The 19,399-nt window shown below is 29.6% G+C and overlaps 5 protein-coding genes across 8 annotated transcripts in view; 1 reads left to right on the top strand and 4 right to left on the bottom strand.

Moving 5' to 3' along the window:
- Positions 1 to 19,399, bottom strand: part of LOC149894894 (uncharacterized) — a 315,082-nt gene that overhangs the window by 194,063 nt on the left and 101,620 nt on the right. The gene's annotated exons all lie outside the window — the stretch shown is intronic.
- LOC149894908 (uncharacterized) lies at positions 833 to 2,557 on the bottom strand. Its single transcript, XM_090071617.1, has one exon. It carries the CDS (start codon positions 2,531 to 2,533, stop codon positions 956 to 958), a length of 1,578 nt encoding a protein of 525 aa, XP_089927743.1. The 5' UTR covers positions 2,534 to 2,557; the 3' UTR covers positions 833 to 955.
- LOC149894907 (uncharacterized) lies at positions 5,364 to 12,325 on the top strand. 4 transcript variants are annotated; one of them, XR_016446883.1, is made up of 2 exons: positions 5,364 to 5,435; positions 5,579 to 7,603. XR_016446883.1 is itself a non-coding variant. In XM_090071598.1 (2 exons), exon 2 carries the CDS (start codon positions 10,758 to 10,760, stop codon positions 11,985 to 11,987), a length of 1,230 nt encoding a protein of 409 aa, XP_089927724.1. In that variant the 5' UTR covers positions 5,385 to 5,435; positions 9,949 to 10,757; the 3' UTR covers positions 11,988 to 12,325. The 4 variants fall into 4 exon arrangements, 3 of the variants coding, with proteins under 3 accessions (XP_089927724.1, XP_089927731.1, XP_089927717.1); XM_090071598.1 differs by lacking the exon at positions 5,579 to 7,603 and adding an exon at positions 9,949 to 12,325 and having other exon boundaries at positions 5,385 to 5,435; XM_090071605.1 differs by lacking the exons at positions 5,364 to 5,435; positions 5,579 to 7,603 and adding exons at positions 7,951 to 8,322; positions 9,949 to 10,758.
- On the bottom strand, positions 15,866 to 17,312 carry LOC149894906 (uncharacterized). Its single transcript, XM_090080059.1, has 3 exons — positions 16,742 to 17,312; positions 16,338 to 16,615; positions 15,866 to 15,988 (listed from the first exon to the last, which is right to left on the bottom strand). Exons 1-3 carry the CDS (start codon positions 17,310 to 17,312, stop codon positions 15,866 to 15,868), a joined length of 972 nt encoding a protein of 323 aa, XP_089936185.1.
- On the bottom strand, positions 17,326 to 19,090 carry LOC149894905 (uncharacterized; the record flags this gene model as incomplete). The annotated part of the gene is made up of 2 exons (XM_090080047.1): positions 18,691 to 19,090; positions 17,326 to 18,515 (listed from the first exon to the last, which is right to left on the bottom strand). Coding segments are annotated over exons 1-2 (1,353 nt in total), but the record flags the coding sequence as incomplete, so codon positions are not given.

The raw sequence follows: 19,399 nt of genomic DNA, 5'->3' as shown, positions 1-19,399 counted from the left end.
TATATATATATATATATATATATATATATATATATATATATATATATATATATATATATATATATATATATATATATAAAGAAAACAGCAAAATCTTTATATTTGGAAGAACGCTTTCCAAAAGGAACGAGTTCCTGAAACTAGTTCTTTTTTTGAGAAACGAAGTTTGTAACTGGTTCCTTTTAAAATAACGGAACGAGGAAAGAGAACGAATTCTTTTTTTGAAGGAATGTGAACGAAAAGTAATAGTTCCTAAAATATTTATAACTTTGCTTTTTGCTATAGTTTTTTTTTAAAGATCAAAAACAAAATGATTTGTATTTGGATAATATCCAATCCTAGTTCGGATTCAGTTGGTCGCACGTACTTATTTCTGAATTAATCTGATAGTTTAAAAATTAGTATATGTGGCTAACTAAATCCGAAATAAAACCGCGTAAAATTAATAAACATTAAATAAAGTCTTTTTATGAAATTGAAAAATAAAATAATAACGGAGGAGAGCGCACTCGCTCCCACAACTCTTCAACTACTGTCAAAAAATCGGAAGGTTTTTTCTAGAGAGCTGACAACCGCGATTTTCAATTTTCGATTAATGACCAACCAAATTAAAAAATTAATGATTAATTCGATTAAAGTTGCGCGACCGTTTTAATCAGTTTCGAGTAAACTATTAATCATTTTAATCAAATTGTCTAACAATTAGTCATTTTATTCATTTTAAATCTAGTTAGATTTTTTAAATTTCTAATACTCCTTGTTCATAAAAAACTCGATAAAATATTTTTTTTTATTTTAAGAGAAAAACACAAAATGAAAAACACAATGAAACTCATTTTGTTTTAACATTTATTGTACAAAAATCACGAACACATTAAAAGATGGCAAACAAAAAGTCTCTCAGTTAGTTTAGCTATTTTTGTTGGTTTGTTTAAGAGGCAAGGCTTCAGATGATTTAGGAATTTTTCCTCTTTTTTGAAGGCTGTTGTGTTGGCTGCTCTGCCAAAGCATTATCTTCAAGTTTATTTAAATCTGAGCTTCTTCCAGGATTGGTTGAGTCAGAATTTGTGGCAGAAGAAGATTCAGAGTCTGAAATATCATCCAAACTCTCAGCAGGGACATCCTCCTTGTTCAAATACCACTTCCCTTTTACCAAGTCTTTTAAATGATCATAATTTTTGTTGACGTAAATCATTTTCTCAGTTGTCTTTGGATTTAGATTATGCCTATGTTTTGTCAGCAGTTTCCCTGCAGTGGAAAAAGCTCTCTCTGATGAAGATAAAGTTGGTGGAATAGTCAATACCCCTCTTGCAATTTTGGCAAGCATTGGAATTACCTTTTCATTATTCCTCCACCACTCCAGGATGTCTGTGCTTGTTCCAACACCTGGCAACAGTGCATAGTCATTGAACTCTGATCTAAGAGACTCAATTTCCATTGAACTTAGAGACAGTGACCCTTGAGCAGTTAACAAAGTGTTAAGCAACTCTGCCATGTTCTCTTCACAAAGATCATCACTTGGTTCAAACAGCAATTCTGGTTCAACACGGACAAGTTTGTTTTCTCTGAACTGAAGTGTGGATTCATGTTCCTCTATCAACAAGTTAATCATGCTTTCTTTTAGATCATCTGGAAGAAGTGAACCTCGTACAACTGGATTAAACAAGTGTCCAAGAGCAAGTGCACTAATCTTTGCACCTTTCAACGGGAATTTTTCTGTCAAAAGATCTAGTTCTTTGTTTAAAAAAGCTTTGTATGAATGAGAGCCTGCATCTTTTTGAATCTCTTTTCTGAGAGTCAAAAACAAAGATTTGATTGGCACAAGAGCAAAATCATTTCTCACTTCCTTGTCACAAGACATCCACTCACTTGTTGTCTTGATTGTTTGCAAAATGGGGAGAATTTCCTCTCGTGGTGTGATATCCCCATGAGTCAAGAGAACTTTTTCAAAATGAGTTGAAATGTCATACACATTTAGATTTAAAATTGCCTCCTTCATCTGCACCATTGTTTGAATCATGATGCAGTGTGAATTCCACCTCGTTTTGCATGGCTTGGATATAACTTTGTAGGTGAGTTGTGTGTCTTGGCACACCTCAGAGAGAAGGGCTCGACATGGTGCAGAATGTGATAATCTAGTGGTGAATTTGTTTAGTTTTTGGATAGCTGCTTTAAGTGTTGGGTCTGCTTCAACAGCTATTTGAAGAATATTTTTAAGCTTGTGATCAATGCTTTGAAGGCTTCCACTGTCTAAACTCTTGACAAATTTTGCATTGCTCAAACCTGACCTCATGTTTGCTGCACCATCCAAAACACAAAAAATCTGATCTGAAGTTTTGAGAACAGGGAAGTCCAGGGAAATCAGTTTATCAATTTCTTTGCCAATGTTTACACCAGTATTGTGAGGAGGGAAAATGATAAAATTGTAAACATTATCTTTAAGTTTTACCCGACTCAAGCATATAATATTCGAACAAAAAAGCAACAACAACCAAGAAAAGAAGTACGCACAGAGACTTATTGAATTTGTCATATGAATAAACGATAAAGCGAAAAGAAAAAGAAAAAAAATAACAACAACCAAGAAAAGATGTATGCACGGAAACTTATTCAACCTGTCATATAAATAAATGATGAATAAGTAGCAAAACGGTAAACAACCGAAAACTATAAAAAGCTCAAAAAAAGAAAAGAAGACAGTTTTGGGAGGACAGTTTTTGAAGAGAGTTTTTAAGAGTTTTTGAAGAGGTTTTAAAATGGCAAAGTCAGAGTTAAGAAGAGTAAAAGATTTAAAAGAGAATTTTATGAGAAAAGAGATTTAAAAGAGAATTTTATGAGAAAAGAGATTTAAAAGAGAATTTTATGAGAAAAGAGTTTTAAAGAGATTTAAAAGAAGATTTTATGAGAAAAGAGTTTTAAGAGATTTAAAAGAGGAATTTATGAAAAAAAGATTTTTAAAGATTTAAAGAGAATTTTATGAGAAGTATTTACGAAGGTTTTAAAGAGAAACTTACGAGAAGAATTGGTAAGAAAAGATATTTGAGTAACTTTAAATAAGCGTTATTATCTGTATTGATTTATTGATATTTGCATGAGTTAATTTTAAGAGAATATATATTGATGAGAATATTTGAGAATATTTATTAAGAAAAATAAGTAAGAGAAGAAGAACCAGTAGTAAGTACTTTTGTTTGCATTTCGATTATTAATATTATTGCTGTTATTACTATATGCGTTAAATATTGTTATTGAAAAGTTTGATGCTTTACCGCGCACCTTAGCATATCCGCGCTATTACACTTACGTCACACAAATATAAGAGTGCTTACCATTACACATGAATAGAACATTTGTTGAGTTTTATTATATTACAGAATATACTGAGGACGGCGATTATAAGTTTAGCCTTTTAGATTAAACCTTGCCCATTCCTAACCAAACTATTCCCAAACCTAGCCCTTTCCTAACCAAGTACTCCCCAGACCACTAACCTCGTTCCCAACCTCCATATACCTAATCCAAACATAACACCAAACCCGAACCTTCCCCTTCCCCTTTCCCTCAAACGTAAGAAAAACTTTAACATTAAAAACAAATATAAAAAAAAAATCCACCGCCCTCACAGTATGCTTGCCTTTGAACTTGGCAACTTTAAGTGTGTATGAATACAACCTCCACATCGGACAAATGTAATGTATTGTGAAGCATTGAAATGAGTCTCTAGGCTTGGATGTCCAGTGATCTGTTGTTAGTGTAACTGCCTGGCCATTTAAATCATTCTCAAGTTTTTTCTTCATGGCATCACGAAGGCAATTATGAAGTAGAGGTATCTTATACTTTGCTAAAGTACTGCTGCACTTTGTGTTTGCCTCAGGATGGATGTCAAAAAGAAAATCTTTCCATGCATCAGTATCCACAATATGTAGTGGTAGGTTCAAGCGTACAAGAAATCTTGTGATAGACATATCAATTTCTTGTTGGCGAGGACTTTTGTATCCATACTTTACAGATGACTTTTTTGAGTCCAAACAACTTCCTGTTTTTTGTGACAAGTATCGTATTTTATCCTCCACACTTTTCTTCTTTAAGTCTTCCAATTCATCATTTTGTTCTGGGTGTTTGGTTCTAAGATGGAATAGAATGGTAGATGTTGATCCACTTTTGTAAGAGAAATACACAGATAGACCTTTCTCATGGCATGTATCACATCGTGTTCTATCACCTAAAAACACAAAAATTACTATATTTGTCTGTGGCAAAGCATATGCAGACCTATTAATTATTTGAGTTGTTGATGTTAGATCTAGAGGACAGGCTATAGGTAGTAAATAATTAGTTTTTTAACTTTTTGTCACTAATTTTGTTGTAATGTTTAAAGATATTGTACTTACAAAGGAGAGTTAATACGCATTATTGTGTTACATTAAAAAGTGCCTTTAAAAGCTTTTTCATTCACAACTTAAGATATAAAATAGTATGGAATTATTTATTTTGTTTAAGAAAAATCTTAATTTACATTTTGTGGAAAAAGGCTAAAACCATTAAATGTTATTTAATTTTCTTTAAAGAAAAGTATTACATTTACATTTTGTGGAATGAGGATAAAAAATCATTTAAAAATTATTAAATACACTTTATTTTTTTTTTATTATGCTCTAACAAAAATCTTACCTTCACATTTTGTGAAATATTGCCAAATCAAAGACGGCACTTTCTTCTCACTTTTTACAGCACAACCACTTCAACAGCCAAAAGTAAACTGAACAATAATTTAATCGAGTTATTGCAGCTACCTTAATTACAAAAATCAAATCGATTAAAAATCAAATTTCATGATTATTAATCGTTTTAATCATTTAGACGCTCTCTTGTCGCGCGATCGTTTATAGAAAACTCGCTCTAATTAACTTTTTAATCGTTTGGTTTTTTTTTATCATTAATCGAAATAATCGATATTAACGAATAAAATGATCACATAGGACGGTTGGCTAGCATCTAGAATAAAAATACGTTAAAATACGTCAGCTTTTCTGCTATAATTTAAAGTAATACACTACAATAGTTATTGTAATTTTATTTCATTAAAACAATACAATACAATAGTTCTCGAATTTTATTGTATTGTTAGAAAAAAAACAATACAATACTTATTGTAATTGTTTTTCATCACAGCAATTCAATACAAAAATAAAATTTTTTTATTGTTTCTGTAATATTACAATACAATATTATTGTACTTTAATGTGTAATTGTATTTAATTTTTACAATTACAATTACAATACTCCTAACCCTACTCGAAAGTAACCTGATAACCAGTGTGCAAATATTTGATGTATAATCTCCAAGTAGTTAAAAAGATATCCTTGTTCAAAGTTGAAAAACTCAGAAAACAAGAAAACAAAATAAAAATCTCTCTGAAACATTCAAAACACATGTGAGTTATCATTACAAAAACATTTTCTTATTACTGACAATTTTTTTACTGACATTTTAACGATAAACATTTTTGAAATCTACAATAATTATACTATTCAAATTTACAAAGTAAAAAAATTGGAAAATTTTGATATTTTATAGGCATGTACCACCTTAAGTATTTTATATGTTTTATCTGGATCATTCCTGACCAATGTTTCCTCGTGGAAACTACTATTTAACTAATCTTAATTTAAAAGCAATTATAACACTCTGGAACTTGAATCTACGCTGAAGAAAGGTGAGGACCATGCACACAACAGATTGAAGCTATATTGCAAAAACTGAAAGTTCAGCGACAAGTATACCATGGAAAAAGTTTTATTGGAAATCATGTGTATAAAATGCTTCAGGTTCCATTTCTTTTATAAATTGATTTATTCCAAATCTGAAACATTATTAATAACAATAATAAAAAGTAATATAAAATCATGCAATATATTTTTTAAAGAGACATTTTTCTTTTTTAGAAAAACTTTATGCTAAAGTTATGTAATTCTAGTTCAAAGCTTATTTATGATGAAGGATTCTCTAAAATAAGTCTGCACAAGAATTCGGTCGAAATAATTACAAAACATAAACTACACATTCATAAATTTTCTGCATGCGATAGCATAATCTACTCAAAAAATACAATGACAACAGAAATGTTAAAGGAACTTAATAAGTTTTATTTGATTTTTTTCTTTTTTTTTCTGTTTATAATGAGTTTCTCAAAGCGTATTGGAAAATTATTGTGTTTATTGTTATTGAGGTTGAAGATAATTATTTAGCTTCTAAAGCTGGGATTAAGAGTACAACATGATTCATGTTGCTATCATATTTTTTTCAGAAAAAAATATTTTTGAACTGATGCATTTTTATCGCACAACTTGGCCTAAGGCTTTAGTGCCTCCTAAGTTACACATGTTGGAAGATCATGGTCAATAAGGTAATGCAGTAAAGTGCCTTTTTTGTCTATTAAAAAAATTGAATGCCAAGAACAGCCATAAGAAATAAATAGAAGAAGGTCTCCTTTACTTTTTCAAGAAATATGGTTAGGTTTCCACGATTAAAAACCTTGAACGTAGGGTTGAAAAAATGTATACAAAACGCGTGTAGTTAACCAGTCATCTTTCTCAACAACAAATGTTAACGAACGTTTAGATGTTCCTTCTCTTGTTTTAAGTGTTTTAGTACACATCCGGGTTATCGTTAAACTAATTTGAATTAAAAAAGCAACAAAAAAATTTATGTATATTGGAGAATATGCAATTACTTGGTTTCCAGAAAAAAATTATTTTCGTTGCTAAGGGCCGTAACCATTTTAAAAGCGTTGATTTTTTTCCGTAAAATTTGCGCATGCGTACAACAACAGCGCTACCAAACGACCGTGAATTAGCGCTTCTCTTTTCTCAAGTGATAGAAATTATGAACAAGTATTTAAATACAAGTAGGTTTCGATAAAATTTTTTTGAATGCACCCGAAAGAATTAAATACAATTGAAAAGTTTATTAAGTAAATTTAAGTATTTATTAAATTTTGCTATTTTTACAAATAGTTGTTGCTACAAATAAGTTGGCAAATTTGAACCTTTTTTTCCTCCTTTCAAATATTTTTTGCAAAAAGTAAAAATCAACACAAAAACAAGAAAAAAATCAAAATAAATTAAAACTATTAAATTTGCTTCCAGACAAATCACTCTGTGAACCTGAGAGACCGCTTTTTTTTTGTCATATCACTCGACCCAAACCTTTATTATTTGCTCAGTATTAATGTATAAGGTTTGTGTTCTAAGGTTTGAAAAATCAACTTTTAAGTTTTTACATGTATTCATCATGCATAACCGAATTGGACTCTCCTTCAATTAAAATCATCTGTTGATTTCCAAATCTAAGATCCTAAGACGTGTACCAGAAAAAAATCTGATGTGGTGTTTAAGGAAACCGTGCATCATTTTAAAACAGTGAAAAATTTTGCATTTTCTCGTTGAAAATCCTGGTGTATCAAACAAAACAATTTCTAAAGAACTGCAGATTGATTTGAGAAACAGTGCAGAGCGTTGTGAAACGATGTAAGGACACTGGTACAACCAAAAGAAAATCAAGAAGTGGAAGAAAATCTTAGACGAGATCTTGGTAAAAAAAGTGAAAGATGCTATAGACAGAAAACTGGAGATTTCTGTTCTAACTTTAGCGAATAAATTTCTCCACTATACAAAGAGTAAAGAGAAATTGTGGCTATAAATCTTATAAAAAGAAAAAAGTTCCTCGTCGTGAAGAAAAGCAAGAAAATGTCGCAATTCGATGTTCAAAGCTGCTCTATAAAAAGTTATGTGCTAAAAAATCATGTTTGATTATTGACGATAAAACTTATTGTGCTGCATATTTCCAATCTCTTCCAGGACACCAATATTATTCTACAATTAATTAATTGTAGAATAATAATGTAAGGGTTAACCCTTACAAAAAAAACCCAGCGAACCTCCAGTGAAAGTTCACTGGAAATGTAAAAGATCACTGGAAATGTAAAAGATCACTGGAAATTCACCGAGTTCGCTGGGTTTTCCGCAAATTTTACGACTTCGCTGGAAGTTCACTGGAAGTTTAACGAAAAACGTCATTTTATTTCCAGTGATCTAAAACCTTAGTGGAAATTTAGTGCTGATTTTCAATAATCGAAAACGCGGCGGGTTTCATAACTCAATATTGATATAACTTTTGCTAACATAACTTTTTTGAAATTTGACAGATATAACATCTTGAAAATTTTTTTCCAATTTCTGTAATAAAGTAAACGTTGTTTTTTTATATCCACAGTTTCAGTTTCTATTATTTTAAGTTCTACTCAATTTCCAAAACCACAGGTATGTTGTTCAGTATGTTCATTTTTTATTAAAGCGAATACATATTCAACTTTATAATTTCACAAAAATTTATTATATAAATTTCTTTATTGTAGATTATTGAACATAATAGATAATGATTGATTTATATATATATATATATATATATATATATATATATATATATATATATATATATATATATATATATATATATATATATATATATATATATATATAGGTTAAATCGTATTTTATGTACGTAAACTAAAACAGTGAAAAGCGCAATTTTGTGTATTTAATGGAAAAGCGCATAATTATGCAATAATTCTGCAACAACTCTAAAGACCTAAAATATGTTTTTAAATCACGTTTTTTGAGTACATCTACGATAAAAATTCTTCATTACCATTTTCTCAAATTTTACCTTTTTTTTTTTCTTTTTTTTTTAAATTTGTTCAAACTAGGTAAGTTAATATGACTAGTTTAAGAAGTTCATTTAAAATTAAAGCCTTGTTTGCGACTGAACTTTCATCTGATAAAAGACAAGGTATTTTAGTGCTTTAAGTCCTCCAGCAACTGCCTTGCAAACTGCTCACTCCTCTCTAGGGAAATCCCAGAAGAACGTCGACCCTGAGTTTGCCTCCCTTTTGAAGAGCGGGCGCGAAAAAAAAGAAAAGCATTAGTTTAATACAAGCACACCGGTCTAGGCCAGCCTCATTTGACCTTAGCCATTAGATCTGATAAAAAACGATCTAATGTGGTAAGATTGTATACTAAAAAGATAATGAACCTAACTCATTATCTGGAACAATAATACGAGATGCTTGAGGTCTTGGCATTTTACAGTTTTTTAAATAAAAGACACTTATTTCCATTTTACAAATATTTTCAATTTATAACTTTTCATTAAAACAAAATTTAAAATTTTGTTAAATTCTTAATTATGCAAGCTCTTTTGTTTAAAAATAATCCGAAAATAAAAGAACTTTTTAATTAATTTCTATTTCGTAATGAAAAAGTTGCGCTTTTTACTGTTTTAGTTTACGTACATAAAATACGATTCAACCATATATATATATATATATACATACATGCATACATATATATACACGTATATATCCGAATAATTTTAAATGTATTCATAAAATAGAGGGCTCAATGTTCTTAAAAGAACATAGCAATAATAAATTAGTAAAAATCATTTATCAGACTTGTTTCATTTTACACTGTGTTTCATCAATTAAGACATCAGAAAATTTCATCAATTAAGACATCAGAAAATTTCATCAATTAAGACTCATCAGAATAGATATTTTGTAAGTTTTATAATTTTCAAAAGAATATTAAATTTTCTAAATAATTATAAAATTTAAATAAAATTATAAAATTTTATACCGCTTAAACACCTTCATTTAACATATATATGCATTTGATATTTATATATACATCATACACTTGATAAAAAAATTTTCATCAAATAAAAGTATAGTTTGTATTGTATATACTAAAGAACTAGCTGTTAAATAAGCATCATTGTTATTTAAGCACAATTAGGTTAAGTACAATAGTTTCTCTTGTTCTCTTTCTGATGTTAATCTTGTTTAACTAAAGTTTAATTTTGCCTGCTTGCCTCTTTTATTTTAGATGCCTAGAATTGGTCGCTAAAAGAAATGGCAATCAGGCGAAGTAAGTATTCCAAGAACAACACGTTGGAGGATGTCAAAAGTTAACTGTGCTCAACAACAGAATGAGAGCACCTCTGATGACAATGATTCTATTGGCGATGAATTTATGGATCAATTATCTGACTTAGATGAACCAAATAATGAAACAATCAATGGTGAGTTTGATGAAAATGAAAGTTCAGAGAGTCCACCTCTGTATCCTGGCTCAAAGATAAATGTCTCTAATGCATGTTTATGCATAATGACTTTTGTTTTGCACTTTAATTTGTCCTACGAAGCCTTAGAGGCATTGTTAACTCTCTTAACTATTTTATTGCCACACAGTGTTTTGCCTACATCTAAATATTTGTTTTTGAAGTTTTTTAAGAAGGAAAAAGAGTTATATGAAAAAGTTTTTTTTGTGATGTTTGTGAAGTTGCTTTAAGTCTTAATAAGTAGTGTACAAAATGTTTGAAATATTTTACATCATCTTATCTTCATACGAAATGCAATTTTTTTCATATTTTAAACATAAACAAACAGCTTAAAAATACTTGCGATAACAATTGGACACATTTAGCAGATCTTGAAGAAAATGGGCAAGCAACAATTAGACTTGTTGTTAATACTGATGGAGTTCCCATTTTCAAATCATCAAAGTGGTCCTTGTGGCCTTTGCTAGCATCAATTCATAGTTTTCCATATTCATTGCAAATTACTAATATTTTGTTTTTTTGCCATTGGTGTTCTTCTAGAGGGGAAAGAGTTCCAAAAGGCAGGGGGTCTTGTATGACTTATCCATTTTCTGATGTTAGTATGAATTGTAGAAGCAATACAGATTTTTTTTGTGTTAATGTGGTTGAAGGGTTTTTAGATATTTCACCATTAGTAAGATTGCCTAATTTCGATTGTGTAAATGGAACAGTTGTTGATTATCTGCACTGTATAGAGCTTGGTGTTATGAAAGCTATGTTTTCTTTCTGGTTTGATAGTTGTTATTCTGGTTCTATTTTTTCTATTATTAGACACTGTACTGTTATAAATAATCGGTTATCTGTAATTAGTGTGCCAAGCAATATAAGGCGGACTCCACGATCATTAAGTTGTATAAAGCATTGGAAAGATGTTGAGTTTTTTAATTTTTTAGTTTTTTATGGTCCTGTTATTTTATGTGATATTTTGCTTCCGCAGTTTTTTGATCATTTTATTCTTTTATCTAATGTTGTTTTTATGTTAAATAATAAGGTATTATCTGAAAGTGTTGTTAATGAAGCCACATTATTAATTAATCGATTTGTTTACGAATTTCCTGGTTTGTATGGTAGAGAGAATATGTCTTATAATGTGCACCAATTACTTCATCTTCCCTCATGTGCTCGTCTATGGGGGCCTTTATTATCTTATTCTTGTCATCAGTTTGAAAATTTTAATGGCATTATTTTATCTCTTTTAAATGGTACTCAAGATATATCTACTCAAGTAATAGACCGATTTTCATATTTAACTACATGTAACATTCAAGCTTCTCATTCTAATATTATAGATGAAGATTGCATTGACTTTTTGGATGACATGTTATTTTCTTATAATTTTAATTTTAAAGGAGTTATTATTGGCTCAATTAAAGTCTTAGATAAAGGCTGTAATTATAATATTCCTTATTGTGAGAAACTGTTTTTTGAGCATTATTTAGGTAAGCATATTTTTGAAATTCAAAAATATTACAAAGTTTCTATTGCCAAAAACATTTACCATATTCGTCATAAGAATGTTCGTCATTGTGACTCACTTGTTAAACTTACTTGTGGATCATTTTGTAGTATTGAATATTTCTTTATTTTTGAGATGAATGTTTTTGCTTGTGTTAAATTTTTAAAAACAAGTTCGAAAGCAGCTAAGCATATTTTTATGTATACTTATGCAGAATGTCTATCTATAATTTTTGCAGAGCAAATTATACAAAAAGCTTTTTTGGTTGAAGATTGTGTTGTTAGTATTCCTGATTTATGCCCTTTTTAACTCTTCTATAATTATTCTTTGCATAATATTAATATTTTTATTATTATTGCTTCTTATCTTTGCATGATGATTTGTTTGTAACATTGAAATTTTTTTTTGTGAGCTGTTTACATAATTTTTTTTTGGTGAACTGTTCTTTTTTTGGTAAACTGCAATTTTTTTTGTTAACTATAATTTTTTTTGGTGAACTGTAATTTTTTTTTGGTGAATTGTTATTTTTTTTTTTTAAACTGTTGCATTTTATATTTGTGATAAAAAATTACATGTAACCTTCAACAGTTTATGTTGGCTTGTCAATTTTGTAAAAACTTCTGGTTTAAAAATATTGTTTTTCTTTAGAATTGTTTTTTTATTTTATAAAGTTAATATTTACATTTTCTATAACTACTGGGTTACTGTTTTTTTTTTTAGGGTTACCTAGGTCATTTTATTCACTTTCCTACACAGCAACAATTAGAGTGTTGTTATCTTTTATTTTTTTATTTTAATCTTGTAATTATTATTATTGTTTTAGTATATTTTTTTAGTATTAATCATTTTGATTACCGTATAATCTCTAATAGTAAGGCCAGGTTTATGTTTTAGAGTCACCAATCAAATTTTTTTATTTTAAAGTAATGATCGATTTTTAAATATACATATGTTTTTGTTTTTATAATTTATCATTGGTTTTTAAAGTTAATTATGTTTATACCTGTTATACTATTTTATGTTTGCTTACTATTTTAATGTTTATTTTATATATGTTTTTATATAATTATTATATATGTCCTTTATATATTGTATCATTTTTTTTTAGCTCCGAAGTCCCAAACGGAAAAGAATGCGTCAAGCACAATTTAAAAGACATACTTACGAACGTACTCACGAACTTACGATTTTCTTAATTTTTTTTTTTGTTTTGATTACTTGTCTGTGGAGAACGAACACACCGCTAAACTCATGATTTTTTCGCCTCAAAATATATTAAAATATACTAATAAATAAAATTTAAAAAAGTTTAGATAAATTATCAGGAAAAATAAACAAATTGCATTTATTCGAAAACAAAAAATGTATGTACAGCCTTTTGGTTCTCGACTAATAAGATACACATTTTTTTTATTCAATTTTTTTTCAAAGTTTTTCAAACAAGCTCGTGTAAGCTTATGCAAAATGATTTGCTTTATTAAATTTTTTTGTAGATTATGTTTTATGATTTAAATCTCTATCAAAACAAAAAAATAAAAATACAACTGATTTTCTGTTTTGTTTGTTTAAATGGTTAAAATAGAAAAAAATTTGATTTATGAAAATTTGTATTCATACTTAAGGTAGTTTATTATTTATACATTGTATTTTTATTCTAAATATCGATATTTTTAAATAAATGTTATATTAAACTTTTTTTTTTTTTCCTATGCTTAATTTGTCTTATTTCGCGCTTCACGGTTTTAAATATTTAAAATGTTTATGAGCGTTTTAAAAAAAATATCTTAAAAAATAAAATTCCAGCGAATTCGCTAAACTTCCATTTTTTATATATAAAAACATGAAAGTTAACTTTCAAAGCTAATTAGCTATGAATTCATAGCTAATTAGCTATAAAGCTTTTCTAGTGAACTTCCAGTGATCTTTAAAGATCACTGGAAGTTCACTAGAAAAGTTCACTGGGTTTTGGAACAAGATCACTGGAAGTTCGCTGGAAAAAATCACTGGAAGTTCGCTGGGTTTTGGAACAATTTTTCACTGGAAGTTCACTGGGTTTTTTTGTAAGGGTACTCTTACATTAGGATAAAAGTAATTTTAATTTTTAAAAATCTTTTTACCTAACTCTAAGCTAGAGGTCCACGCTAGTAAAAATTTTTTTACTTTTTTAAATTAAATGCCATTTTTTAGAATTTGATATGTATGTTCGGAATTAGGAACAGGTGTTCCTAATTCCGAACGAAAACTTTACTTTTTAAATTTAAAAATTAACAAAATTTTTATAATGAATATACTTGTTGCTTAATATGGTTCGATTCAGTTTAGGTTCCAGTTTATTTATTTAAGAAAAATTAATATGAAATTCAAAAAGTAAGCGGAGTAATTCAACTTTAAGTAAGATTTTGTTCGGAATTAGGCTAAATCTACGGTATATTTAAGATATTCGGTAACTATAAACTATTTTTTTGACTCTGCATTTTTATATTAGATGTCATTCCAAAGATCTTAAAAAAAATGCGCTATATTAATTTTTTTAAATTTCTTTAATCATGGGTTCGATTCCTTAGCTGTCGGTGCTCGATAACCCGTTCGATGATTGTTTCGGGTTTTCGGGATATCAGTTATTTAACGAGTTTATACCCGAACGGGTTCGGGTATAAAACTTTTTTAGACTCTTCCAAAGATGCTAAAATTACCGTAAAGATGCTAAAATTACCGTAAAGATGCTAAAATTACCGTAAAGATGCTAAAATTACCGTAAGCAATAACTCGTAGCTAGGGATGGCACTTTTACTTATTTTGACGTAAAAAAAAAATTACTTTTAAAAAAAAATTACTTTACATAACTTAGATTAAATTATGAAATATATTTACATTTTAAAGTATTTCTTTTTTAAAAAAAATCACATTGAATACAGCATCGTAATATGAAACTACTTTTATACGTAAAAGTAACAAAAATTAATTTAGGCAACTTAAATAAAAACTATTTGAAAGAAAAATTAGTTACCATTACAAGTAAATGTAAATTTTTATCATTGAAATACTATACTTTACTAAGTAAGTAAAAAGTAAGTTATTTAATTTACTTTTATCAAGTAACAACAGTCATTTTATGTTGTATTAACATACTGATTGGTAAGAAAAGCAGCGTATTAAGGAGAATTGCCTGCTTCTGGGTACTTCTGGGTTATAATGTTAGGAATTATTCTGCATGTATGCGGACCGTTTTTGTGGAGGGGTTTAGTAAATTGGGGGCAAGTTTAATAAGCATGGTGGGTTGCTTCCTATCCATGCCAATCCTTGACTACGTCAATTTTTCCGACGGAGCGCACTTTTTCGAAAACTTCCTTTATATTGCGCTTTTTGATCTAACATTATTTTTTATGGTGATGTAACGCATCAGTGTTAATAATCTCTTCTGGCGGCAAAGTAGGATTATGCCGAAACACGAACTCTTTTTGGAGGTGCAATGAATTGCCATCCGCCTCCCAAAATATTTTTACGGGCAGAATGTTTTTGCCTCTACCTACAGTAGCTTCCGCCTTCCGATTGGCGGCCGCTGCTGGAAATTTTTCTTGGAGGCCGGCGCCAACAAAAAAGTAAAAAACTCTGGCGGTTGCCGTCAGAAGTATGCAAAAAGATGAAAAGGTTGCCTTCAGTGATTTCAACTTCTTAACTGGCGTCGGCCGCCAAAGGGAAGGGGGATGGGCGCAAATTTTCGCTTTCTGTCACCAGAGAAAATGGAAAAAAATTCAACGTTTGTTTTTACATTATTAAGCAATTTAAAGATTAATTAGTGCAAAATACATTTTTCCAAAAAGTATATTTTTATGCGGAGAGTGAAAATCTCATAATGACAGTAAGCAATTCTGTCGCAAAAAATAAATTCTATTTAGGAAATAAATTATTCAGTTTTTGTGAAAACTTTAGTTATTGGAAAAAATTCAATTAAAGCCGTTAATCAACTCTAACGTCCCTAAACATACTTCATAATTCGTTTAACGCATTATCAAATATGTTTAGGGTGCGACATGGACCTTTCAAGATTTTTTGCAAAAAATTATAAATCAAGTATAAATTATTTGATTAAAAACGATTTCCGTCAGGGGCATGGGAGGCCAATAGACTTTCTAGTAAAGGTTTATGCAGCCAAATAATTTTCATTTTGGTCATCGTGGTTGTTGTTATCAACCACGCTTAATAACAACAACCACTTTAACGCTATTAACATGAACCACGCTGAATATTAATTCGAAATTTAGAAAATGATTGTAAAATGCAGACCAAGTTATTCTAATTGTATGAAAAGTCTGAAACAAAAACAAAAAACTAGTCAGTTTTTTAAAACAAATTACAACTAAAATTTCGACACTTTAAAAGTCAATTAAAAACGAAGTAAGATTTGATTGCTTTTTGTTTAAGAATATAAACAATGTGTATTTGTATAAACAAAATCAATCGCTGAAGCAAGAAAAAGGCAGCAATTAACCATATCACTGAGTCCCATTTGAAACATATTATATAAACCCGTAGTATTATGGCCAAATAAATCTTCAAAAAATATCCCTTATTAGGTACAACTTAAAAAAAAAATGCTCCTTATATTAAAAAAACAGCCCCATAAATCGCTGGGGTGGGGGAGCCTAACCACGCCCCTACCGAACTAGCAGGCGAAGTACAAACCAGTCTTGCTTTAGAGGCTAACATCGGAATATCTTTTTCATATTTGTACCAAAATTCATCAAACTTCCAATTTTTTTGTTTTAAAGCGTAATTGAAAAAAGACAACTCTTCTTTGATATTTCGCTTTGATTGTGTTTTTTCTATGCTTAGATTGACACCGCACAATGTTGCAAGTTTAGCAAATCCGTTTTTGTGGTTCACAGATTGTTCAGGTGAATCTTGAAGTTCGAATCGAACTACTGAATCTGTCTCTTCTAAAAATGAAAATGAGTAATAATATTTGTCAATATGCAAATCTTTTTATAAAAGCACTTTAAAAAATTATGTACATAAGTTTAAATATATTTAAATTTAAAAACAAATAATATTTTATAACTAACCACTTCTCGGCTGGTTTTGGTCATTTTGCAAACAACTGTTTATAAACGTTGACCTTCGAGGATATTGTCGGAGCATTGTATTCGAAAATGTTTTCAAAAGTTTACTTTCTGCTTCCTGATATTCTTTTTCTGTAAGACACTCGTTAGTTCTCGTATCAAAGAAACATGCCAGCAAAGTTTGTAACTTTTGTTTCGGAGATATCTTTTCAATAAAGTATACCTTCATAAACCTGAGAAGACTGCTTCGTAACATGTTTTCTTTCTCGACCAAAGAAGACGATTGCGATAAAAAACATTTAGCTGAAGATTCATTTTCAAGAAAGTTCATCAACGCATTTTGAACAAATTTGGACGACGAAAGTGTTGGAAAATTTCTAGTAGAGAGAAGTTTAGTTGCTTTAAAGAATGGCGCAAGATTATAGTGTAAAATTTCTAGGAACTTCCAATCTTCTGATAACAGATTTAATTTCTTGAGTTTACTAACTTGTTTTTCTGTTAACCCATTGATAGTACCAGGATCAATAATAATTTTATCATAAACATTTTTAGCTTTAATTATCTTACTAATCATTAGAGAAGTTGAGTTCCAACGTAACATGAAAATCTGATGATAAGTTATTTATTTTTAGCCCCTCTTTCTTAACCTCATCAAAAACAAATGATTGCAATATTGAAGACCTTTTAACGAGAGCTAAAGTTTTTCTTAACCTAAACAAAATGATGGATGAAAAGTTAAATAACTGATTAACAGTTTCATCTGTTGATGCTTCTTCCTCCTCGCTACTTTTATCATCATCCGAGCTCACGTTTTCCGCGTCATAAGTACACGCATTTTCTACTTGATTGTTTACATTGTGCATTTCAAGGTGTTTGTCCGACGATATATTTTCATTAGACTCGATATCGCTTTCATTGTAGTTATTGTAATAAATAAGATCCTCTTCGATATCTGATGTGCCATCTAATAAGTTCTGTGATGGTTTGGCCCACAACTTTATTCCATGATTTAAGACGAGATTTAAGTTATGACAAACGCATGAAAGCCGTAAAACTATATATCCCATCGCCTTTTTAATGTCTTCAGCGTTGTCTGTTGTTATTGAAATAACTTTAGTATCAATTTCAAGTTTAGTAATTTCTTTTTGCACTAATGCTGTAAGTCTACTACTTAATTGTCTTCCGTAAAATCTACGAAAGCAAACTACATTTGATTTGTATTTAAACTTCTTTGTTAAATAATGCCCTGTTATGCAAAGCCAATAGGATCCAACCCTATTTTTCCACATATCAGTTGCTAGAGCAATATGGGTAACTGACTTAAGTTTAGCTCTAAGATCGTTCTTGTATTGATAGTATTGCTTTCTCAATCGCTTTGCTATTGTCTTTCGATGAGGTGGTTTGTAAAGTGGAGCAAGAATGTTTAGAAGGCGTTGCATACCAGGTTTATGAAAATCGTTAAAAGGACGGCCATCTTGAATATTGCAATTCATTACGGCTTCATCTATTTCATCTTTGTTCTGCATCCCAACTAATTTATCTTGAACGAGTAATTTTTTTTGAGAATCGTAAAGGTACTCAGATTTTTTACGAACATGGAAAATATGTTTTCGCAGATTGGGTTCAGGTCCACACACAAGGTTTCCATTCTCCGGGCACATCAAACAAACAGACTTATTTGTGTTGGCAACAAATGAAAATAGGGTCTTAATAGGCAATTGTTTAATTTTACGGACTGATTTTATAACTTGATCATCGTCGGTATCAGAGTTCGAACCTACAGCACAAGCAATAGTTTATAAAAATATATTTCAAGTATCAACGCAAATTAAAGACTGATACAAATACATGACTGTACAGCAAGTAATTATTCTGGGTCATTTACTTTCTTTGACCTTTCTATTTTCATTCGCAAGTTCATCTTAATATTTAAAAAAAATTTACAAACATACCAGAATATGTAATATTGTCACCAGATAGACGTCTTGCTTCAACAGTTGGCGTATTTGTTTCAGATAAAGACAAACATTTCTGGCGATGTATGTTGATAAAGTTTTGCCTTCCAAATGAAGGTCTTTTAGATAGTTTTCTTTTTTTGTCTTTTTTTCCAGTCATTTTTATCGAAAAAATTAAACAAAATTAATATGGTGCTTGCCTTGTTTACGAGAAATCTCAGATTCAAATCGTAAATAAAGACCCTGATAGTAAATTAATTTAATTAGTTTCCTCAATCATTTTTATGGTTTTAAAGTCTCACACAGAATAGTTGGATTTATGGAACATAAGGTAATTAAACGATCAGTTTGTAACATAATTAAAGAAAAAGTAGAACATGTGAAAAAATTTTGATATTTGAAGTTGAAGGAATGATTTGAGAATAGTAACTTGAATCAGTTATGTTTCGTAATTTCATTTAAAATTGCTAACTGTCGTAATTAAAAATTGATTTACCCACAAACGATTACAAGTTATATAACTTAAAAAATCTCCTCACAAAAGTTTCGGCTCATTTCGGTTGTGATTTGAACAGAAATTTTGGCCGAAATCGAATAAGTAATAAGTTGTCGAAGCAGATATTTTTCATTCAATAAACTGGTTGTCAAAAAAATCTTTTTTCCTACGCGCCAACAAAACATACATACATACATACATACATACATA

This window comes from Hydra viridissima, unplaced genomic scaffold (assembly GCF_058129835.1).
Source record: "Hydra viridissima isolate aposymbiotic clone 2 unplaced genomic scaffold, HvirCarnegie_v1 scaffold_1, whole genome shotgun sequence".
NCBI classification, from domain to species: domain Eukaryota; kingdom Metazoa; phylum Cnidaria; class Hydrozoa; order Anthoathecata; family Hydridae; genus Hydra; species Hydra viridissima.
The sequence above is the reverse complement of the archived record's forward strand: the minus strand, read 5'-3'. Positions and strand labels throughout refer to the sequence as shown.